Source organism: Equus asinus, chromosome 22 (assembly GCF_041296235.1).
Source record: "Equus asinus isolate D_3611 breed Donkey chromosome 22, EquAss-T2T_v2, whole genome shotgun sequence".
In the NCBI taxonomy this organism is placed as follows: domain Eukaryota; kingdom Metazoa; phylum Chordata; class Mammalia; order Perissodactyla; family Equidae; genus Equus; species Equus asinus.
This window is the reverse complement of record NC_091811.1, coordinates 48,198,940-48,225,535: the sequence shown is the minus strand read 5'-3', so window position 1 is coordinate 48,225,535 and position 26,596 is coordinate 48,198,940. Positions and strand designations below refer to the sequence as shown.

The 26,596-nt window shown below is 34.3% G+C and overlaps 1 protein-coding gene across 1 annotated transcript in view; it reads right to left on the bottom strand.

The window, feature by feature from the left end:
* ARID2 (AT-rich interaction domain 2) overlaps window positions 1–26,596 on the bottom strand; it is a 160,277-nt gene that overhangs the window by 78,223 nt on the left and 55,458 nt on the right. The window contains exon 4 of the mRNA XM_044756351.2: window positions 4,090–4,223. Within this exon, the coding sequence (XP_044612286.1) occupies window positions 4,090–4,223 (134 nt within the window). The remainder of the gene's footprint in view (window positions 1–4,089; window positions 4,224–26,596) is intronic.

The window sequence follows — 26,596 nt, the reverse complement described above, 5'->3', positions numbered from 1 at the left end:
ATATATATTATATATATTATATATATAAGAAAATATACATATATAAGAAAATGTTATATTTCTAGAAATACTGACTCTTAATTGGGGCAGGTTAGGACTTGGACGCTATGCCCTTAGACATATATATCCCAAGTACATTTTTCACATAAAGATATAACTAGTTTTACAGGAAGAGGCAAGAAAATAAGAGTTAGAAAACTTCTAGACAAAACATTTCAGAAACATTTGGATTTAAAGAAATTTTTTTTAAAAACCTCACTAAATGGAATCCAAGTAGGAATCTGTTGTTCCAACATGCCACAGAAGAAAATGATGTAGGTAAGAAATTTCTTCATTTATCACTGTAGACATCTGAGGAAACACCTCTTCAATTCTAAAATATTCTAGGAATTTCTCCAATAATATAATGATGAAGTGTCACAATATAGTTATAAATGACAATGACACAGATTCTTTACCATATTTAAGGCTAAAGAATAATATGTTTATTTTTATAGTCTTGATAAATGAAATTTCTCATAAATAACATAAAATAAATATCTGGAAAAAAAGTAACAAAACTTCTGTGAATATAGGAATAGATTTTGACAGTTCTATACTGTACACTGGAATTGATCATCAAAAGCCAACTCTCAGTAACAGTTAAGTTTCTAGATTCCACAAAACTTTCAGGCAAATCTCTTCAATAGAAAAAAATTTGGAACCCACATGCAATGTCTGTCACAGTCTTGTTTATGTGCTTTCCATATGATCTTAGAATTGTTCCGTTTGCTACTGAAGAATATCAGACACCATCAGATACTCAATTCAATACATCTCTACCTGAACGACTTTGCCAAAGACATCTCCAATTAAAATGAAATGAATACATATGATAACTATGAAAAGTCCCTTAATTATATTAGGCTTGGTAAAGATGCCTGAGACAATGTGGGAGAAAATGCTTACAAGATTTTAAGAACCTCACTTCCCTTCCCCAGGGAGACATGACTTAACAGCTACAATTTTATAATCAGAATAGGATTAGAAATAATTTTCAACATTCTTGACTCAAAGTTTATACAAACAGATCACTGCTGACAAATTTAATTTAATCTGAGACAATCACTACTCTTTGATTTCAGTTTAGAGGAAAGAGAGGATTGTTCCTGGAGTGCTGTTTATATTGCAGGAATTAGACAACACACTCTTTCCATTGATATTGGCAGTGACTGTTGTAGTCCAAATCTCTCTTAGAATACGGAACATTTAAAGGAAAATCTTTGCTCAAATACAAATGATAAAGCTAAAAAAGAAATCTTCCTGTATAAGCTTTTCCAAATTTAAGCACCAAAAATGCAAATGGACAGGGTGCTTGGCCTCCTTTTATCAAAATGACTGGATTAAATTAAATGACCACTAAAATCCTGGCTAGCTCTAAAATTCTACAATTCTATTAATTTCAATGAACTGGCATTTGTCAATTTTGCCTTTCACAATTTTTCTACTAAAGATACTACAAATAAGTTTTTATTTTAATTTGAAAATTAACTAAAATTTTAATTTAAAAAATGTAAGAGAAGATGAAGAAAAAGTCCTTAATAATCCACCCTGTAATTCCGTAAAACTTACTGTATCAAAATCAATACCAAGGAAAAAAGAATAGAAAAAGAAGGAAACCAAAGGATTAGGTATTTATGTCAAGGAAAAGAATGAAAAAACTATGCAAATAAATGACAAAATCATCATATATTGCACGCAATGTTTAATAATCCTAAAGTTCAAATCAAAATCTGTTCAATATTTTTTGCCACTTAAAGTCACTGGGCAAAAGGAGTCAATATCCTTAAAAGAAAACTTGGTCCCATATTCTACCAATGTACAATATTCAATTATGACAATTACCAGTAGAATTGCACTTCATACCAAATATCCTGGAGCTACTGCCAACTGAATTTATTATATTACCTTTCAAAATATTGTTTTAGACTAGCTTTCCCTAATATCAACAATGTTTACGTATCTCTAGGTAAACACATTTATCTAAATACATTTATTCAAACCTATAAGGAGAGTAAGGCTGTATGATCAAAGATGTGGACACGAATCTTTTAAAGGTTCTAACTAAAATTTCCTCAAGGCTTTTCAACTGCCACTATGTTATTCTATTTTGGTGTTTATTTAAAACACAAACACACACACAGAGACACACACAATTTGACAGCTATGAAGCTTAGAATATTTTCCTTAATGACATTTGAAAAGAATCATCAGTAAAGGATTTGTTTTATATATTGATAATCATGTTAATTTTTAGAACACTGTTATAGTTGTTGCTATGGCTCCTTCTAGAAAAATAGAAAGCACCTTCAAATTTATAAAATGCTGCTCTAAAATACTACCTCTTTTCAGTTTGAACCAGACATATTGCAGTCTGATGTTCCCCAGTAATTTCTAGTTTCCTTCCTTTCATCAGTCCCCAACCCTGATTTTGTTAAACATGTTACATATGTTACGTAACTGCTAAGATTCTCCTTAAAAAAAGACAGACATATGACAGCATCAGAAAGGAGTTATTATAACACCAGGTTAAGCAATTCTGTCATTCCCTTAACTTGTGTAGCTCTATCAATGACTTTTATTAGGCTCCTGAAATACCAGAAATATTCCACACCTTATCTCTTAAAGTAAATCAGTTTTAATTGAAAAGGGGCAAAAAAAACAGATCCAGAAAAAATTTCATTTTAAACAGGCTCAAATGTAGAAATGGGTCAGTTTGGCGAGCTGTAATAGCAGACACCAAACTCTAAGCTACAAGAATGGACATTTCTGCTGTTACTGTAATATAGGAACCACAAAGAGTTATAAAGTCGAAAAAGGTCTTAAAGGTCATTAGTAGAATGTCTCATTCAATGTAGGAATACCCTCTGTAACATCCTTGAATTAGATTATGGTCATTAGCCCTGTTTAGGAACAAGGAACATATCACCTAACAAGTCACTCCATTTTATTTTATCAGCTTAAACTATTAACAAGATCTTCCATACGGTGACTTAAAATGTTCTCCTTTAGCCTTGGTTCTTGAGGTAATAACTACTGATTAAAAATAAAGCTAAGTTTGCTTTGCACTCACCACCACTCCCACCCCAACTACACAAAAGCATCAGGTGAAGCCTCCTCTAATGAAGAGCACAGATTCTAGGAAAGTCTGCTTCTTCAGTTACTACTGACTGGGGAAGAAATATGGAGTCAAATTTATCACGAAAGAAACTTTGAAAATAGACAATGGAAAAAAAAATAGTGATGCTGGCACAAAGGAGAGAACTTAAATATAAGGACTACCTATAAGACACTGGGACTAGACCAACGAAAAATAATAAATATCAAGATAACTGTATATTTTATAAAGAACATACCCTTGTTCTCCAAGACGTATTTCCTCTTTTTTAGGCCAAATGGTGATTGAAGAAAAGAGATGCTTATCTCCTCAGAGCTCTCTTGCTAGTCAACACAGTCCCAACCCCCAGAGCCACTAAACACTGGAACCTCCATCTACTCTGCCTCAAGAACCTCTTTATTAGAGTCAACCTGATTATTTCCAATTTCAGTCCTGTTCTTTTTAGCTTCAGATTCCTCTATAATCATTATAAGAAGACTTAAACGAAAAAAATCTTATTCCTGGTACCACGGCAGGAAAATAGTCAAATAGAAACATTTCTGAGGAATTCTGGTGCTGGGAATTCCAATAATCGTAGAAAATCTAGTAGATGCTATCTGAGTATTCTTGGCTTCCCCAATCCTAACAGAACCTTCCTCTTCTCATTTTAGTGACTATTCAGTTTAAACTGATCATTAGCCAAAGAAATAAGAAAAACACTTCACTTGAAAGTATAGGTATTTGTAACTGAAAATTCTTGCAACTAAAAATCTTATGCAGCCTGTGATAGAAAGGGCCCTGATACCAATTAGATGTTGACCTTTGAAAGTTGCATTACCCCAAGGCTTTAAGTGTTCTCATGTGCAGAGTTAGGGACTAATTCACTGGCTAATGTCTGTTCTCCTAATGCAAAACTGTGCACCTATCCCCTGTTAATTTCCAGTGATATTTACCTGACACACTGTGTTGCTGGTAATTGTAGGAAGATGGAATTGCACCAATAGGAAGCTGTGGCTTTGGATTGCCTGGTGGTACCTCATCATCATCCTCCCCAAAATGATGAACTTTCTCGTACTTTTCTAGGTAACTGAAACAGAAAAACAGCACAGCGGAGATTTAAAAATAAATTTACATCTTATCTTTTAACTCCTATCACATGTATCTGTTTTCCTTTTCTAGAGGCTCTAAATTTAAAAAAATAAGAAGATACTACAAACCTCGTAATAGCAGAACAGTCACTTCCGCAGTGAGACTGCAGACAAACTCAATGTAATAATTCTAAAACTGTTTTTTATATTCTCAGAAAAGACCACATCACTATTTATAAAAGTATAAAAAGCAGGAAATATCAAAGGACAAGGACATGTAGATAAATGGCAATACAATTTATGTACTAATTAAAAACAATTACATATGGTCATTGTAAAAACCAAGTGAAAATGAGAAGATTCTTTAATCCCTGACTTCCCAAATCTCACTCACTAGAGGTAACCACAGGTTCATGTGCATACTCCAGCACATTTTCTGTGCATATTTTTATTTAACAACATGTTTTAGAGATCTAAGCATGTCTAACCAACAGTACTACCTCAGTCTTTTTTAACAGCTGTACAATATTTCATCCTATTGATACATCACAATTTAACTAGATGTCTACAAATCATGCATCAATAAGCTTAATCTGTGCACTTGTTTGAATATTTTTCTCTGGATAGACACGGGAAATGATACATTCATTTATAAGCAGCAATGCCAAATTCTCAGCCAAAAGTGATGTGCCTAATACATTTTGACCAATTTATAAGATAGTTCCTGTATCCCCCAATGGAAGCATGGTCAATCTTCTTAATATTAATTAGAATTAAATTTCCAAATTTACATTGTATCATCACCAACTAGTTTATAATAAGATTTCCAAGTAAAATTTTAAAATGAGGAAACAATCAGTCAAACCCTCGTCAAACACAATACAGTGACTAACGAACTTGTTATTGTACTTCACAAATAAGCAGCTTAACTGAGTAATAAATGACTACATTTATCATAGAAAACTTCTCGATGTGATTATTTCACAGATCAATCTTTCTACCATTCCTGATCCAGGCAGGTACTAAGTTCATTAGTAGCTACTTTCAAAGTCCTGCAGCTCCCCACCCACTCCTTTCCTTTTTCAGTTACAGACAGATGAGATGGGGGGGCAGGGGTGGGGAATCAAGGAATATATAGGATGATCTCAGAAGTATTGTTTTGTTTTTTTGTACCAAACCTTAACTTTCAGAGTGGGATGAATGGCAACTGTAATTTTACAAATATAAAAACTAATGACAGGGAAAATCACTACCAATCCTCATTTTCCCCTTCCAGCTTTAAAAGACACAATAATTTCACATCTTTGAGCATGGAAAGGAATGAAATTGTTCCTTTTCATTCCTTCCAAATTCTCCACATAAGTTCTTTTAGCAAAGAACTCTTTCCTAGCTGGCAGCTTGATAGCTAATGAGTCCAACACTTTTCTTTACTGTTGGAGATACAGCACACTAAAGCAGAGACAAACGCACAGATAAAACTCTTGAGCACTGAGGAGAGTATGCAGCTGCACACATTTCACCCTGATCCTGGGGAAGCCCCTAAGCAGAGCGAATTTACAGTCTGAAAACATAAAACAAAACAAAACAAAACAAAAGGATGATTAAAAAGAGGCAATGTCTCTCCAGTATAGAACCACAATGGACTTAAATAGGTAAATAAATCAAGCCTATTCTTTTTGAATTTCTAATGCAGATATCATCAAAAGAAGAGCATATATAAATTTAGACTCAAATAGCTGCTCAAAAACTATGTGACATATTTTCTGCAAATGAAGGATTACCTACATCACACAAAATCGCTCAATTGTATTGATACAGGTATTTTAGAAAGTATGGTCTTTCAGAATTAATTGAACTCATTGTAAAATGGTTAAAAACAAACTAAAGATAAATAATCTTTATTAAGTAATTTTTATCTAAATATAATCAAAATAACAACGAAGATGTAGAATTTTAAAATCTTACGCTAATAATATGTTTAAGATGCTCTTTATATATTTGTTACTCATAATTGAGCACAGTAGATTTAAAATTTGTGGGTTTTATTACAGCTGGGGGAGAAAACAACATTATTTGTAAAGAGTGACCATAAATATGATCTTTTACTTCCCTAAACACCCAAAATGGAGCATAAGAAATATAGAGTGACTGACAACAACCCAAGTACTATATACTCATAATAAATAGTATATATTATTATATACATAAAACCCATTATAATACAAATTTTCATAAGATTTTATAGATATATGACTTCTGGTCCCTTGGCACATTCTAACCCTATTCCTCCAAATAGATTCTCTACATAATTCCAATCCCCAGAAATTTATGGTTGAGGCAAGCTGTTATAGTTTTTGAAATTTTTAGTTTCCTGGCATGAGGGCCAGTATTTGTTCTCATTGTCATGATTAAACATTTCCAACTGAGACTCAACCTTTCTTATTTTAACTAGGGTTTTGGCACCCAATTGTGATCTCCTGTCCCTCTCTATAAATCAGCAGAAAATCTTATTTTAGTTTTTCAAAGTTATACTTCTAAAAACTAAAAAGTATTAACAGACAAGAGAATGCAGCTAAAATATAAAGTTACATTTCGAAGTCTAAGTCTTCAGATTTAATTATCATGACCTTGCACTTACACACTAACAGATATATGGTGTTTACTCATTAAACTGTGAATGCTAGACCATATATTTCCCTCTTTCTTCTCAAAGTCAATGACATCACTTTGAATAGTTAATATATTAATCAAAGAAGTATTTACTGAGCTCTTACAGTAATCTGCCTAGTACACTACATAATTAACTCAAGACTGGTAAAATATTGGAATCCAGATGGCAGTAATTCTCTCATCAGGCAACCATAGGAAACTAGGTTGACTAGTTTAACATTAGGAACAGATTCCGGTGGGGTGAGTTCTATCTTCTTTTTCTTCAACTTGGCATTGATTTATTTTTGGTAGATTCTATGCTTTTAGAAATTCTGACCCATTAAAAACAACTTCAGGGGCCAGCCTGGTGGTGGCGCAGTGGTTAAGTTCGCACGTTCGGCTTCGGTGGCCTGGGGTTCACCAGTTCAGATCCTGGGTGCGGACATGGCAACGCTTGGCAAGCCATGCTGGGGTAGGTGTCCCGCATATAAAGTAGAGGAAGATGGGCATGGATGTTAGCTCAGGGCCAGTCTTCCTCAGCAAAAAGAGAGGATTGGCTGCAGATGTTAGCTCAGGGCTAATCTTCCTCAAAAAACAAAACAAAAAAACCCCACAACTTCAAGGATCCACAAGACTAACTTGAAAAACACTTCTTGAGACAGTAATGTTGTCTAGCAGAAAGTGGAGAAGATCCTAGATCAAAGCACATAAGAAGGCAAGCTCAGTTTGTATTTCCTTTAACCACTAAGGATCAATAGAATGTGAGGGTGTGCCTAATAATGGGATCCAGAGAGTGACAATTATTTAAAAAAAAAAAAAACTCATAGAAAGTTGGGTTGAACTCAGTGGTTGTCCAAGGAAGAAAAGGCCTTTATAAACTTCACAAACTTCACCTTGCAGCTTCTTTGTAAAAACCAACCCAAAGACCCAGGGATGTGGGGCACCTATGAGAAACACCAGCATGGAAACACTGGTGGCATTAGGTAATGAGAACTCTGTTGATGCAGTATACGAGTAACTTCAAGATGAAACACCAAACACAAAATCAAGTGGTGATTTGCAAACCATAAAGGTAATGAAATTTCTTTGCCCAGGATTCTCCCAAAGGTCGGGGGGGGGGGGGAGGTGCATTAAAAAGCAGAATTGACAATGGAGAAGATCACCTCAGTTATGCAGAGGGGAAGCTTGAGAAACTGTTCTATATGGAAAGGAAAAGAACTAATGAAAACAACTGGCGGACAAAAATGAAACATGTATAATAAACGGGAGCTCAAACATAGGAAGAAAAAACCCTGGTGGTCCTGAAGGAAAAGACCAGAATAAATGGAACAGAAGCAATAATAATTGACATAACAGAAGAATTTCTTTAGCTAAAATGCTTAACATGTATAACCGAAAGGTCCCTGGTGCTAGAGAGTAAGGATGCATGGATCACCAGGCAAATCTTAACGAAAAGAGAAAAATACTCAGATACATCTTGATGAAAGACTTAAACTTCACAGATAAAGAAGATTCCTAGAAGTATCCAGAACAAGCGTTATTCCCCAAAAGTTACCTCTGACTTTTCTTCAAAATTAATTGCTAGAAGATAACGAACAAATAACAGTTTTGAGGAGAAAAGTTATTTCACAAGAAATCCCTACCCAATCACATTGCTCATCTAAGACAACAAAAATTCATTTTCAGATATATAAAGACTCAGAAAGAATAAAGCCACATAGTCCTCTGGGAAAAAAACTCCCACAAAGTCAAATAAGTACTCTGATAGATGAACCAAAATTAAGGAATGGTTAAATAGCAATACAGATGATTGATGATGTGCAGAGAAACAATTTAAACTCAGACATTAGTCTCAATCATAACTATTATATTACAAGAGAATGCAAATGTTACTGGTAATTACAAAAGGAGAACATAAAAAAGTAAAACTACTAAAATAATTTGAAAATGACACTCTGAATATGAAGTTCAAGAACTTTTCCACAAAAAATGAAAAGAGAGAAGCAAGTAGTAGTAAGAAGAATTAAAAGTGTAGTGTGTGTGTTGCTTAGAGTAAGAGTGAATAAAATGAGTCTATTCTCATAGTTAAGAGAAATATGTTCTTGGCAGTGTTTCTACATTTTTTTCAAGTGTTTAACAGCAAAATTAAAATCAGGATCATTACTTTCCAAATCACTATAAGAAAATAAAAATAAAAATGTAATTTGCAGAGAAAAGGAGAAAACAAAGAATACCCTGTGATGTAGCAATTACACTCTTAGAAAATACTAGAAACAACCCTAATAGTCATAAATAATAGCAAGAATAAAAACATGGCATATTCATGCAATGATATATTATATGGCAGTGAAAATTAATAAACTAATATGCATAGGCAACAAAATGTTAAGGAAAAAAATCATTTCAAAAGAATACATTATGATTCCATTTATATGAAGGTCATAAACAAAAGACATTTAAATATATTTTTTAGCAATAGACAAGTATGTGGTAAAACCACAAAGAAAAGCCAGATAATAATTATCACCTAAAAGATAAGCTGGGATTTACCCTTCAGGAGAGAAATGCAAAAAGGAAAGAAACATAAGAGGCATCAAAGTATTAGTAGCGTCTTTCTTTTTCTTGTTTTGGTGTGGATAAACTTGCATGTATTAAGCTTTTTTGGTGTCTGCTATATTTCACAATTAAAATTTTAAAAACATCAGAAAAAAAGCAGTGAGTTATTTCAAACTTTCAATAAAAGATATTTCCACTGCTATGTAAAATGTTTCCAGTTACAGAAAAAGATTAGAAGCTCCCTGAAAACTAATCTAGCAAAACTCTGACAAACTTCATAAATATTGTGGTTAAACAAGACCACATATAAAATACCAGAAAAGACAATCTATTAATATATATTAAACACAGACACATTCAAGACTGAAGATTTTATTGCAGAAATTCAATAATGAAAATTTCATAACATTAAATTCATCTGTACATCAAAGAAAAAATGATGTCTAAACAAAGGATGCCAAAGGTAATTTAATAAAATGCAGCATCCAGAATATTCTTCCTTTTGGATCTCATATGGCCTCTATGTTACGCCACACATAACAAAAGAATTCCCAATCTACCTCCTTTACCAGTACAGGCTTTCTGAGAACATTATATCTCAACTTGATCCAGGGTTCTTGCTTCTGCAGAAGGGTACCCTTCAACGTGGGGCACACACACAAGATGCTCCAATAGAGAGAGAGATTTAATTTATGGATCAATACTGCCTCCTCCCTGCCTTGCTCCATATAACAGGTAGTCCATATGTTATTCACCCCATGAGAAACAATGTGGAAGAGCCAACAGTGAAATCCTCATTCATTAATTAGCCTTTGACTAGTGGAACCTTAATCATTCATTAGATTCCACGGACTAAAGTCTGTGTATGTCTAGGTTAAGTGGATTTAAAGATAATATTATTATCTTTAATAATAATTAGTTAAATACTATTTAACTAAATAATCTCTCACAAAAAAGATTAAATATATTCCTTGAAAGAAACCACAGTTTGAATAACGCAAGCAAAAATAAACAAGAAAATGGCAGAGCTGACACATCTCACATGAGCTCATTATCAATAATACTATGAAGTAAAAACAACGGCAGTGCAATCAGACACGAAAGAAGTAGGCCAAAAGATTTCTAAATTATCAAAAAAAACCTATCCGAACTGTGGATTTACATGCCCTGATGTTGATGATGGAAGCTTGTCCTAGGCTAATGCTATACTTTTTACGTTACTGATGATTTGTAAGATGTTCTAAGTATCCAGAATTTGAAGACAAACCTGTACATTCTTCTTGGCAATATTTTTCAAGTCACTGAAACTTAATCAAAATTTCTTAAAGTTTAAAAGTATATATTATTTCAAGGAACTGTACTGATCAATATTTACAAGAGTTTTTTCCATATCCCTGGGGAAACATTTCTTCATTTTCTCATGATAAAAATGGCTAAATTAACATATGGAAAAATGACAACAAAACACTGTTGGAAAATGATAAGAAAACACACTTACTGAGAAGTTGAAGAAACAAGGATTAGAGCAAATTATAGTGTGTGGGAGGTTTTCGATATGGCTGAATTCAAATACAGATGTTTTTTAACATATCTGAGCTTATAGTGTTTACTGGATTCTCTTTCAAAAATCAAATTCATGAAGAACTACTTTTTGGTGAGTCATTAAAGGAAAGCTGTACCAGAGAAGATATATTCTCATAAGCAAATTACTTTTTTTAGAAAAATTTTTTTTCAGAAAAACATGGTAATTCTACTTAAGGCCATAATGAAGCAGCAGCTGCTTTAACCGGAAGGGGAACAAGAAGTGGGGACAGGGACGGAGAAAGATGAAAGAGAAAAGGGACAGAGGGAAAGGAAAAAGAGAAAGGGGAAAGCGGTGGGGAAGGAAGATTATAAGGTAAGATTAGACACAGGAAAATCATTTACTGCATCATTTACAGGCAGGGTAATACAGCAAAGAAGTTAAAGTCAGAGGTGTCAAAAATGCTACAGGTTTATTTCAATGTGGTCAATCACATAAAAACAAGGTCTTTGAAACAAAAGCAAAATCTTCAAATATACGTCATAATAGGATGTCAAGTCACTGAAAAATGCATTTTGTACAATGGAAGTTGAATGGATAGCTTAGTGAAGAGCACTTAAAAGTGCTGCCAATCTTGAGAATAAAGCTACACACTTTACTTTTCAAAAGTTCCAAATCTGCTGACTTTTCCTGTGACAAGCAATATCTTACCTAACAAATAATTCAGAAAATAAAACAAAACAAAAAAGACACCTAATCTGCCTTTTAAAGTAAAGGTGAAATTTAAACAATGAATAGAAAGTAATCCCTTTTAAAAAAGAAACTCATGCTGTGGAGAGAGTACTTTTTTAAAAAAAGAATTTTCCTTACATCCTGTGATTTTGTTGCTGAAAATACTGTGCATGTGTCGTGTATTAAAACTCTCATATCGACGTCAAAGTAGGAAAAAGGATTTTTCAAACTACTTAAAACTCTCCTGAAAGTTCCCTGGGCTTTGAATCCTTTAAAGACAAATTTTATATTGATATAGTTTCATATCTAAATTCACAAGAATAGTACAAAGAACGCATATTTCCTCAATCCAGACACACCAATTGTTTATGTATTGCTCATTTGCTTTATCATATTCTCATTCTTTCTCAATTGCTCAATCTCTCCCTCTCTCTACACACACACAGTTGTTCCTAAACCATTTAAAATTAAGTTCTTCCCTGTTTTCACAAGCTTGACATTTTTCGAGAGTATAGGGCAGTTACTTTATTTTTTTTTTTTTTAAAGATTGGCACCTGAGCTAACATCTGTTGCCAATCTTTTTCTTCTTCTTCTTCTCCTCTCCAAAGGCCCCCAGTACATAGTTGTGCATTCTAGTTGTAGGTCCTTCTGGTTGTGCTATGTGGGACACCACACCTCAGCATGGCTTGATGAGTGCTGCCATGTCCTCGTCCAGGATCTAAAGCGGCAAAACCTCAGGCCACCGAAGTGGAGCGCATGAACTTAACCGCTTGGCCATGGGGCCGGCCTCAATAGGGCAGTTATTTTATAGAAAGTCCCTCAACTTAGGTTTGTCTTATATTTCTTTATAATTAAATTAGATACAGAGAATGCACTTTTCGTAGGAATACCACAGAAGTGAGTGTATCTTCTAGTGCATATATTAGGAGGCATCTCACGTCAATTTGCTCCATTGATGGTGCTATTAACTTTGATTACTTTGTTAAGGTTGGGATCACTACGTTAAACCACTATGAAGTTACTATGAAGTTACTCGTTTCCTTTTGGAAATTAATATGTAACTTATGGGAGAACACTTTAAGGCTATGTAAATACCCTGTTCCTTATCAAACTTTCACCCACTGGTTTTACCATCCATTGATGATTCTTGACTGAATCAATTATTACCGTAATGGTAATCTTATCTCCATGATTCCTTCTACATTTATTAGTTGGCATTGATTCTACTATAAGTGAGGTCTTTCCCTCTTCTCTCATTTATTTATTTATACCATCATGGGCTTAGAGATTCTTTCATGAATATTATATTCCTATCAGTATTTATTGTAATGCTCACAGTGTTCCAGATTTCACCAGCGGGAGCCCTTTCAAGCCAGCTTCTATATCCTTTGGTGTGTGTCTATTATTTCTTTACGGCACAACAGGATATAACAGTCTCACCTTGCATTTTCCCTGCTCCTGCCCTAGAATCACCCTTTTCTCCAAGGAACACTGTTTCTTTTGAATGTGGAATGATGTGTAGAAACCCTAGGTTTGCTCAGTGCATATAGAGGTATCTTTGCTTCTAGGTCCTTTCTATTTAAATAAGTTAGAAATATAAACAAATGCATGCACATGTGTATAAACCTGTTTCTATATTTCTATAAAAGAATAATATCATATTAATACCTCTACTGCCAATTCAACACCATAGTTCTCTCTTTTCATATTTTTAACTCCCTTCTTTGATAGTGAGAAATCTGGCCCATGTTTCTCTCAGTAAAATTACACATTTGTTCAATCCTCAAACCTTCTGGAATTCAATATAATTTTTATAGTTCCTTTTGTCTTTAGATCAATTATGAATCATTTGAAACACAGGTTCACTTTGTTTCTGTTTGTATCCCATTTTAAGTTTATTCTTCCACATTCTTGTTGATTTTATCTTTTAAATTTTGTTGTTATTTACTTCTGTTTATTAACTATCTATGAATCTATTTTCAGTATGAAAACTAAATTTCTGAGTTACAGCTAATGCAGTGATTAGAGGTAATTTATGTGATGAGTTTTCTTTGTTCTTTTATTTTGTTTTTAAATTGCTTTTGGTATTCAGGAAGGTCTCCATTTTTGTTCTATTGGTTATCTTTGTACTTAAACGTTTGCAATGCCTTAACTCATTTTTTTTATTATTTTATCATGTAGTATGTCAACTTTCAATGGTATCTTCTCACTCTCAACTATTGCTTTTACAACAATCAATAAGCTTTTTCTGCTTTCCTCCTTACTTCTTCCTTTGTAGTTGCATTCTTTGTACGTCCATCAGCATATATAAGATTTACATTTCTTTCACCTATGTTTTAGTCTTAGATCTACATATAAATATATTTAACACTCAGCATGGATCCTTCTGCAGATATTTTAGTAGTCAACTCTTAGTTAGATAAAGCTCATACTCTAGTTGATTCCTCAAGTAGGATTCATGCATATAGTATTCTTTGAGTTTTGCATGTTTACAATGCTATTTTTGATACTTGAAGAACAGCTTTTTAAATTCTTCGTTCATACTTTTCTCCTGTAGTTTATGAAAATGCTGCCCCACTGTTACTTTGCTTTGTATGTTTCTCTTAAGAAATTCATGCTAGTTCAATTCACTTGCCCTGTAGGTTATTTGGTCTTTTGTTGCCCTGGACGTTCTCAGAATTCTTCCTGTATCTTTAAAGTCTAACTGTTTTACAAGGATATGACTCAAATTGGACTGTTTAAGATCAATTTCCCCAGGTATTCTACAGTCCTTTCAATATGTGGATGCAGGTCCTCTTTTATTTCTGGTAAAGTCTTTTAAATGATAGTTTTAAATATTATTTCTGTTCCCACTGTTTAGTTTTTTTAATTCAATTATACATATATGTTGAATCTTCTTTTGTCTCACTTCCATTTCATCCACTTTCTCTTTTACCTGTTTTATTTCTTTAACTCATTTTCATTTTCTTGGTTATTTTTCTGCCTTTCTTCAATGCCCTTTATTAAATTTTAAGTTGAGTGTATTCTCCCTAGGGTATTTTGGAATTTAGAATTCATTTCTAAGATGATATTTGTCTTTTTCTTCCATATCTTTCTTAGGTTCAATCAACTCTCTTCCCATTTCTTCCTAGGTTTCTTTGAGGTTTTGTGATTTCTGGGGGGATAATTTCTTTTTTGTTTCTATTTCTAGAGCCTCCTTTTTCGTTAGTAACGTAAATTATGATTTCTTTCATGGATGACTTTTTTTTGGTGGTGATGGTAAGGAGAGTGGTTGTGTCCTCTAATTTGGGGGTAGGGGTCTCTATTTTATCTTGAAGGACCTTAAATTTCCCCTGTTGCGTCTTTTTTCCTTCACTATCCAATCTCTAAAGGGCGCCTTCCCTTCTCTTTAGCTTTCTTCTCCCCGGGGAAAAAAAGACTGCCACCTCAAATTACACACACCTTTAAGCCCGGGACCTGTAGTCTGTGCTCTGATTTACTAGGACTCATTTGTACCTAAGATGTGCTTTCTCTTTTTGATGGTGATTTTAGAGCAATTCTCGTTTCCTCCAGTTTTTCAGAACTGCCCTTTTCTCCACAAATGCTTTTATCAGGAGAGAGAAAGATCTCTGCTGGGATTTGGTGTTTACCTTTCCACTTAGAGGAAACTTCAAGCTTGCAGCATTCTATCTAGTTACGTTGAGGGTATAGATTTTGTACAGTTTTATTTGTTGTTCTTGTTGATCTTTACTGACTTTGGAGGCTACAAGGAGACACTCTAGGATTTATCTTTACCTATCACTATCCTTACTGGTCCAGAAATTGATTTGAATCCTTTTATAAAAAATGTAAAAATGTGACAGTGTCTCAAAACTTACAGGGAAAACTGATCTCAGGAAAGATGAAAAAATGTTAAATAAATTTCAACAGAAAAACACTGCAAAACTGACAGAAGGAATTAAAAAAAGGAGGACCATGATTTACTAAGTGTACACAATGATGCATGTGTCCCATTTTCACGCATATATCATTCTTTCACTATGGAAAAGCAAGTATCAAAATAAACTGAACAGAGAAACAGACTTTTGAATCAATGTATGACTATTAAACTGACATTTTTTTAAAAACTGAAGCTTACTGCTCTCATTAAAATAGCATTCAGTCATTCACTCAACAAATATTTATTAAGCATTTACTATGGTCCAGGCACTGTTCTAGATGCTTAGAATACTGAGTAAACAAAGAAGACAAAACTCCCATCCAAACAAGGCTAAGATTCTCATGGGGGAGACAAATAACAATGAAATTAATAAATACACTTTTTAAAAAGATCATGAAAGGTTTTTATATAGTTAATATAAAATGTAATTTTTAAATTTTAATTTAATTTAAATTTTAAAATATAATTTATCTGGGGCCAGCCTGGTGGCACAGCAGTTAAGTTCACACATTCTGCTTTGGCGGCCGGGGGTTCGCTGGTTCAGATCCTGGGTGTGGACCTATACACTGCTTGGCAAGCCATGCTGTGGCAGGCATCCTACATATAAAGTAGAGGAAGACGGGCATGGATGTTAGCTCAGGGCCAGTGTTCCTCAGCAAAAAGAGGAAGATTGGCAGCAGATGTTACTCAGGGCTAATTTTCCCCAAAAAACATTTTTTTTATTTAAAAAAAAAGTAAAATATAATTTATCTCACTTTTATCATGATATAAAAAATTTCCTTTTGTGTATTTCTATCTAACTACATTTAGGTTGTATAGTGGGGCTATGTCTCCAATTTTCCATTTTTAGGAATATAATTATAGTCTGAGGAACACGGATGTCTAGAGGATATCACCAAGAGATCCTAGACTTAGAGCTAGATGGGATAACTTATGGAACGCTGGGTTGGCTCTCCTTGGAGAAGGGATAATAAGCACATTTACAGGTGTGAGAGGAATCATTCTGATTTATTAGGTTTTTATTGTTTGCCTCAAGTGTATGTGTAAGAAGAGTTGTATACAGATAGTAAACAGCCAAAAGTGAGGATTGCATTAAATGTTTGTTTGCTGATATCTAGCATTCAAGAACCCTACTATTTGGGGAACTCACCAAAGTGATGAACAGCAGAGTCCGTCCTCACTAAAGACTCTAAAAGGGTGGAAAAAGTCTTTTACCCACTTCATGGCAGCTACAACACGGAAATACAAATCAGTCTTATCCAAGTGGGACTTTGCATGAAACTTTGAATTTTTAGGGAATAACAAAAATAAGTTACTGTAGTAGTATTAGAAGTTGAGGGACCTGGTTTCCAGACTTCCTGTAAATTCCTTTTCTTCAGAAATTAGCCAGGACTGATTTATGTTGTTTGCAAATAGTCACAGTTTACAACCTAATATAATTCCATTTCTAGACATTTACCCTATACTGCATGTTGGCAAAAAATAGGATAAGGATGTGTAACATTAGTTTGTGACAGCAAAAAAATGGGGGAAAAAACCCTACATGTTGAAACATAGGAAGTTATTGCTTTAGATTCTTAAATTGGATTACTATGTAAAAAAATGAGTTATATCTATATTTGCTAATTTATAATAAGAGTACAGAACAATGGTGTATACAGTATATTCCTACCTATGTAATAAAAAAGATCGGCTATATGCTTGCATATGAACAAAATACTTCTAGAATGAAATAAAAAACTATAATAGTGGTGACCTCCACAATGAGACTTTCTCACCCTTTACGTTACTTAAATTTTTTCTTTTTTTAGACAGTGCTTATTACTTCTTCAATAAAAAGGCTAATTATAAATAACAAACCCATTAAAAGGTACAATATCTAAAACGGAATGAAGAGATGAATTAATAGAACAGAGAAAGCCATTGTCCAACATAAAAAGGCAGCATTTCAAATAAGTGTGGGGAAACAAATAGCATATTCAATAATTAATTCTGGGACAATCAATTCATTATCAGAAAATATGAAGTTAAATTTTTACCTCATACTATACAGACCAAATTAATTCCCAGAGGAGTTAAAGATTTAAGTGTAAATCAAAAAACAAATCGGGGCTGGCTGGGTGGCGCAGCAGTTAAGTTCGCATGTTCCACTTCTTGGAGGCCCAGGGTCCGCCGGTTCGGATCCTGGGTGCGGACACGGCACTGTTTGGCACGCCATGCTGTGGTAGGCGTCCCACATATAAAGTAGAGGAAGATGGGTACGGATGTTAGCTCAGGGCCAGGGTTCCTCAACAAAAAAGAGGACTGGCAGTAGTTAGCTCAGAGCTAATCTTCCTCAAAAAAACAAAAAAAGCCAGAAGAAAATACAAGTTAATATATTTATAATACTAGAGTGGGGAAGGCCTTTCTCAGCATGAGAGGAAGAACTCACAGAGGAAGAATAATATGTTTACCCCAGAAAAATTTTAAAACTTCTATAAGGCAAAAAATAACAATGCTAAATGATAAACCATGACCTTGAAAAATATTTCGCTTACATATACACATATAAATGTATACATATATTTACATACATATATGTATACATATTATATATATACACGTGTGTATATACATATATATCTTAAACTATTTCAAGTCATTATGAGAAGGACCACTTTTTAAAAATGAGCAAATGATATGATTTTTTAAAAACAAAGGAATATTTGATGAGATGCAAATTAAAAATATCAAATGAATCAAAATATTTCTAATACCCACTTTTAGCAAAGATTTAGGTAAGCAGAAACTCATATACAGGGTAGAAATATACACTGGTACAGAACTTTTCTGGAGAGGAATTTGACAATATGCACTAAAACCATTAAAAATTTGAGTCTCATCTGATCTTAGAAATCTTTCCTCTAGTAAGTTACCCTAAGGAAATAAATATGATATTCAAAAATGTATTCAAAGATATAGTCAAAGATTTATCCCCCAAAATCAAGCTGTCCATCACCATTTGTTAGGATGAAAAACAACCTAACTATCCAATAGAGAGCTGGTACAGTAAGTTTCATTATGCAAGAGAATTCTATGCAGCCCATAAAAATGGTGTCGTAAAATACTTAGTAACGTGGAAGAATATTTGAGACGCTCTAGTAAAAAAATTAGAAAACACAATGGATAATATGATTTGTTTATTTAAAATATACATTTCACAATGAAATATATGCAAAGGAAACAGTCTGAAAGCATATACAACAACATGTTGACAGTAATTAATATTAGAAGTACGTGATTTTAAATGTTTTAGGGGCTGGCCCCGTGGCCAAGTAGTGAAGTTCACGGGCTCCACTTTGGCAGCCCAGGGTTTCACCGGTTTGGATCCTGGGTGCAGACATGGCACCACTCATCAAGCCATGCTGAGGTGGCATCCCACACAGCACAACCAGAAGGACCCACAACTAGAACACACAACTATGTACCGGGGGGCTTTGGGGAGAGGAAAAAGAAAAGATTGGCAACAGATGTTAGCTCAGGTGCTGATCTAAAAAATAATAAATACAATTTTAAAATTTTATTTATAATTACTAAATTTTCTACAGTAAACATGTTTTGTTTTTATTTTACCAAGGAAAAAGTAGATAGAGCACAGGTAGAGAAGTTATTCCTTCTGAATCCAGAGTGAGAAGAAAATGAGTTAAGAGATAGATCATTTTGAAGTGTTAGGAAAAGTAGTTTACAAAGAAATCATATATGCCAGTTTCTATTTCCTTAGTCTACTTACAGGATATCTAAAAAAAGTACAGAAGGCAGGAGTGGGAATCGAGGAATTTAAGCAAAGTGATAAATCTTTAAAAGAGCTTTTTTAGAAAAAAAGAACGTGGTCATTTCTTGAGATTGTGCCCAGTTAGTAGCAGTGTTATTTGGAGAAAGAGAGATTTTAGTTAAAATTGGAAGGAAGATGATTGGGGGACACAGGCAGTGGATAAGAGGGACAGAAAGAGGAATAGGAAGGATATAAAGGGAAGAAGAGGAAGAAGAATGAGGAAAGAGGAGATGGATAAGAAGGGCAAAGGGTTGGCAGAGAGGAAATGAACTGAGAAGCATGAAAGAGGACAGAGGGGTGAAAGGAGTAGGAGGAAGAAAAGGAAGACTGAGGAAAGAAAGAGCAGAGTCCTCCAAGAAAAGGCTGAGGATACAAGAGAATTCATTACAAATGAACTGAGTCATCTAGAGACTGCAGAGGAGTGCTGTGGTTAGCTGGAAAGCAGTGACTGCATGAGAAGAGTAGACTTTAGGTGGTTGTACAGTGGGTAGAAATTACCCTTTACAGGATGAAAGTTCTGGATGAAACTTTGATACTGGCACATGGAGGGTGCACAAGATATAATATTAACATATCCTTATACTAAAATACACTTCATAAATGTCTGGATTTATTTCTGAATGATTACAAAAGATAACATTTACTTTAATCTAAGAACTCATCCAGTTTTAAAACCTAGTAGAATGTAAAAATTATAAGAAAAAAGGACAGGGGTGGAAAATTGTAAGAAAGTAAGTTTCAGACTATTATGGGAAAAAGAATGGCACGTGTGGCGAAAAGTCCTCTGGAAAGCTGAGAGAAAATGGGGTAAATATTATCACGCTAAATTATTCAAGACAAAAACAATAGCTAAGCAGGCAGAATATTATGGAATTCCTTTTCAGAATCAGTCCTACCCATAATATATAAATTCGTTTCATTACCGAATAGCTGCACTTTGTTTTCTGACCTCAGACACTGAAACTGAAGGCTCTGGTCAAATGAGGAAGAAAAATCTACTACCCTCAGGGGAGCTGAGCTTGTTTAACCAATTAGAGTACACAGGACAAATGCGCTCTCCCATTAGGAGAACACCATCAGAACAAAGAGCACACTTGGAGCTCTCCCTGGTGCTGCAACTCGCCCTGGCTCTCTGAGACCTGACCTCAAGACTAGTGTTGCTAACCAGTGAATGAATCCAAGTTTACTATTTCTATGCTGACCTATATGCCTAGCTTCTCATTAGTCTTATTTCAGCAAACTACACACTCACCTGTGCCTCTGTAGGTGTATTCTTTCAAACTTTATTACGAAATGCATAAAATACAGAGAGACAGCAAACAGTTCTATTCTAGGCCATTTATGTAAAATGTTTTCATTTCTCAATAATTACAAAAAAGTAGTAATCAAAAAATTAAAAGCGAAGTAGTACAAATGGATCCAAATAAAAGTATCCTTATATATATATCTCCTCATAAATATATATATGGACCACTAGATTAATCATAGGCTATATGGTCAGTTAAATATCTATAGGAATTAATCTTTCCAGAAAAAAAATTTACCTTTGAGCTTGCTTCATTTTATTGGTCTATCTATCTTACAAAATTGGTGTATCTTTAGTTGTTTGTCCCCCTCTCTGATCTATAACTAATTGACAGTAATTATTCCACTGCCTAAATAGTATACATTTTATTACATTTACTTCTTTTAAAAAACACCTCATCATATTAAGAATTCCCCCAGAATCTAAGCAGCTAGCAATGAACTAAGGAGGATAATCAGAATTCCCTAAATCACACTGTAGAAATCACCGAGAGCAACTGTTTTGAATTTAGGAAATAGCCACTATTTATGTTTTTGGGAAAAAAATAGATGGTAGTTTTTTGTTGCACTTATTCAGAATATACAACAAAGGTATGCCCCACAAAGAATCAAGATGCTGCAATGCAGAACTTCCTCTGAATGACTTGGGCATTCCAACAGACACCATGGTTTTTTGTTTGTTTCTTTGTTTTTTGTGAGGAAGATTGGCCCTAAGCTAACATCCATTGCCAATCTCCCTCTTTTTTATTCTTGCTTGAGGAAGATTGTCCCTGAGCTAACATCTAGGCCAATCTTCCTCTATTTTTTGTATGTGGGATGCCACCACAGCATGGCTTGATGAGCAGTGTGTAGGTCCATGCCCAGGATCTGAACCTGCGAACCTTGGGCTGCTGAAGTGGAGCATAAGCACTTAACCACTAAGCCACTGTGCCAGACCCAACACCATGGTTTTGATAAAGTTTACAATGGAAACCTTATTAAATTAATAAAATTATTAAATTTACAATGGAAACAAATATGAACAACAGGCTTAGGAAGAACTGTCTTATCTAAGTATAATAGAAAAAAATTATTTTCAAATTTATTGTTTTAGTTCAAATGGATGGTTAAGTGATTTAATTTTCCTCTGAACTGGCCGGTCCTCTGAAAAAGAGATGATTCCTCTCATAAAGAGCTCAACCAGAGAAGCTCATCCAGGCAGTCAACTGTTGGGAAACTGTCTAAACGTACTGACAATTAATACTCTTTATACTACCTAGTGATCTACAACTTATATGTCAAAAAACTCATGGATATTTTTGTCACTAAGACATGTTTCTTATTTTTAATCATTTCTTCCTGTTAAGGCAGCGGAAAGATGATATAACTTGAGCAGGAGAACTCTTTCTTGCCTGAAAGCACAATTTATAAACAGGTAAAAGGAAACTGCACCTACGGGAGAATCCTGCCCACTCCTGTTCTAATACCATCTCTCCTGTGGCCTGAGGTACCTTTGCCAAACACTTAGCAGCTCCACACAGCAGTCTGAAAACTACTGCCTTAAGATGAAATATTTTCAGTTGTTTACTGACACAAATTACTATATAATGAATCAGAACAAATTAGAATCAAAGGTGAATAGGCATGCAGTGCTGAAAAGCAATAAACATGTCTAGATTAACTCTTCTAAATCTCAGAATTAAAAGTTTTGTGAAGTGGTAAAAAGCTATTCTAAGAGAGTTGCTGACCTAATTCAGTGATTCTCAGTTGAGGACAGTACCACGATAGGTGTAACCTGGAAAAGTAGGGCCATTTTTGTTTGTTACAATGACTAGGAGAGCACTACCGGTAATTAGGAGGCAGGAGCCAGGGATTCTAAAACTGCTACAACGCACAGACAAAGATCTCTACCATCCCACATGTCAAGAGTGCTACCACGGCGAAACACTGAACTAAATCAACAATAAAAGTAAACATTAAGAATTTCCAATAAATTGGGAAATTCTCAGGGAATATTTGACTCATGAATATCCTTTCTAAACAAAGGCAATGGGGACTTAAGAGTCCAGAGGCCTGCATCCAATGGAAATAAAAGTCACGTAACGAAATCATACCATCTAGAAAATGACTATATATTCTTTTATGCAGAATTTAACAAGATGCTGCTTCCCAGAAGTATTTCTTGCTCAATCCATTCAACAAACAAAACAAACAAGACAAAAAGAAAAAAACCAGAAAACAAACAAAACACCCCATAAAGAAGGAAGGGAGGAAGAGATGTATGTGTGTGCTAGCTACTGCAGAAGGAACTTAAAATACTTTTTCCCTTAGGCAGAATATTATGTGAAGCTGAAATTTTGCCACAATGAGTCACTAAGTAAGCACTGGAGGATAGCCTAGGGATTATGACATTTCTATCAGAAGCTTCACACTCATTTCCAAACAGCTGATTGTTAAGTTACTAAATGAAACATTTATACATTGACTCCTATCCACAGTGGCAAAGAGTAATTGTGTCTTTGATTTCACAAAGATGATTAGATTTTTATAGGTATAAATTCTTGAGTTTTAAAGGACAAACATACTATATGCTATTCTAAATCTTTTTATCTTATTCAAATGAGTATGTACTTTAATCTTTAAAAACAGGCTATATTTACATATATAAAAAACAGTATCAATTATTGATTACTTTGCTTCAAAATAGTAAAAAACAATTAAATCCAAATGTTTCCTTACAAGAAGTTATGAACTATGAAAAAAAGTTATTGAAGAACTGCTAAATAATTAGAAAAGACTATACCCTGTTGAAAACTGTGTACACACTGCTATCAGTCAGATAGTAAATCAATTCACAATGTCTCAAAATTAGAGTAGTGTTTGACAAAAGAAACCACTAAAATGCACATATGCAACTTTTTACTACTACAATCAAGAGACAACCAGAAAAATCAGGAGGCAACAATCGCAAGAACCAGCAAAAACAAAAGACAGTAAAAACACACTCGAGCTCGATACTGGGATTATAAAACACGGACAGCATTAAAAAAAATTCACACTTGCTTATCACAGGTAAGAGTACTGAAAACCAAAGACAAAAAGAATTATTAGGGGAATTAAGAAGAAAAGTAAGACAGATTTTCTTCAAGGAGCAAGATAAGAAAGACATTCAAATACTCACTAGAAACAATGGAAAGCAGAGGCAAGGGAATTAAATTTTCACTCTGCTCTAAGAAAATAACTGCAGGGTCTGGCCCCGTGGCGTGGTGGTTAAGTTTGCGTGCTCCACTTCAGCGGCCCTGGGTTCACAGGTTCGGATCCCAGGCGCAGACGTAGCACTGCTCGTCAAGCCATGCTGTAGTGGCATCCCACATAAAATAGAGGAAGACTGGCAATAGGTGTTAGGTCAGGGCCAATCTCCCTCACAAAAGGAAAAGAAAAGAAAAGAACTGCAAATTTAAAATTCAACATCCAGAGACTAGACAATTCAAAAGTAAAAACATTATCTGAGAACCAGAAACTAATTATTTTAGGTTTAGTAATTATTTTATTTATAAATTTCCACCAATTCTTGCCAGTCATACTATTCTGGATATAAGAAATGGATTACATAACAATATTATCTTATGTTCAACTGTATGAAAATTAGGAGAAAGAAGACAAGAATTTTGGGATTAAATCCCAAATTTAATCCAAATCAAAATTCCAATGTTTTTTTTTAACCTGAAAGAACGTGACAAGTTGAATTGGCATTATACCAAAAAATAAATAAAAAAAGTTACAGAACCATAAGACGGGAGAAAAACAGAAGGAATTACCTTGATTTCACCTCTTTTGCAATGTCTGTCTTATTCACCACTCCAAAACAGGTATGGTGATTGGCCCTCAGTGGGGGATAATGTTAACTCAACTAAATTGAATTCTTCCAGTCAGCAATTTCTCTAGTCTATATTATTTCCATGAAATTTTATATCCTATTGACACTCTGTGGTAACAACGGGGGAGGGCAGTAATATTCTGAACACACCGTGCGAATTCAATAAATGTTAGCTAAGTATGCATATCAGGTTTTAAGTTTATTTTCTAGATTTAAACATCTCCACTTCTTTAGTTTTTCCTCATATGGTCTATTATCCAAACTTTGATCCCCTTTGGATCCTTCCAAACTCTGTAACATTTTAAGTTCTCCCCAAGTTAGACAACACACCAACCCTGGGGGATCTAAATTTAACCCCCCTACAAATAAAAGAAAAAGGTCCTGAGAAATTCTGGTATTTTTATTCTCCATTGGCTATAAACACTATATAGAAATCCATAAATACTACTATAAACAGAATATTGTCAGTGTAATCTATCACCTAAGAATAAAGCATACAATTAGAAACAAAGTATTGAATTTCTTTTGCTAAAACTTTCTTTGAGGCTGAACAGGCAATGATGATCCAGTTGCAATTTAATTAAACATACTGATTACCTATTATTATTATGCTAGATCATATTTTCTAGTATATTTTGAGCTTTGATTGCCTCATATTATTGATATCCTTATCTTTATGCTTTTAAAATCAAGATACAAAATGATAAAATTAGATAGACCATTAGTTACAGAAACACAATGACAACGTTCTTCTACAACCCAGTTATAGACATAATTCTTTTTTCTTCCTTAAGATTACCAAGCAATGTGGTTAGTAAGAGTGACCAGCAATAAAATAAAACATAAAAATATAGCATACAAAAATATGAATATTCTCATTTTCAAATGAAAAAACTCATAAAAGTCTTGAGAAAATTGAGTTATCAGCAAAATATAAACGGTTTTTCAATACTGGAAGTCTAAAGAATTTTTTCATAAACTACCAAAATGCTAAACTTCAAAACCTTTTAGAAATATATTTAAGTTGCTTCATTCTAGAGGAACTTTGCATTAAACAGTAAAATTGTAGATCTGCCAATATTACTAGATAGATAAACACACCCACACTTGTGCACATGCACACACATGCACTAGGGCAGCACTTCACAAAATGGGAAGGAAGAATAAGAAATAATTTGAAAATGGTAGAAGGCCATGGGAAGAAATTATACTGACTCACATAGTGATAAAATTTGCTCTCTTTAGTTTCAATCCTTACTATATCAACAAGAAATTCCCAGGGGCCAGCCCAGTGGCGTAGTGGTTAAGTTTGTGCACTCCACTTCGGGGGCCTGGGGATGGCACATTCAGATCCCGGGCGCAGACCTAGCACCACTGGTCAAGCCACACTGTGGCGGCATCCCACATAAAATAGAGGAAGGTTGGCACAGATGTTAGCTCAGTAACAATCTTCCTCAAGCAAAATGAGGAGGACTGGCAGGAGATGTTAGGTCAGGGCCAATCTTCCATAACACACACAAAAATAAATAAAATAAAATGTAAAAAAAAAAAATCCCAGTTTGATGCTTCTATTTCTTTAGTACCTCTCTAACTCTAATCTCCCTTTTTAACAAAGAGCAAATACTTAGAAAATGGGCTCATTATTGCCTTTTCACTCTACTGATTTTTAAAGTTCTCTGCTTTTTCTGGTGTTATTATTTATGTGATAATGTATTATTTATGTTTTAAATACAGTTATTTAAGTAATAAGAGATCTAACTTAAAGTAAAACAGTAAGCCACAGTAAGAGTAGAGGTGATAGAGTAAAGCAGATGATTCTTCCACAGTAATAAAACCCTCAAATTTTCACGGGGCACATGCCACCAGAATACATACATTTCACAAGCTCCTCAAATCTTGGTGTGGCCATGTGCCTAAATTCTGGACAACGTAAGATCTAAACAAAGTTACCTATGGCAGTTCCAGGAACTTTCCTTAAAAGATAGCTGGCATTCACCCTCTCAGCCCTCCTCTTCTTCATTC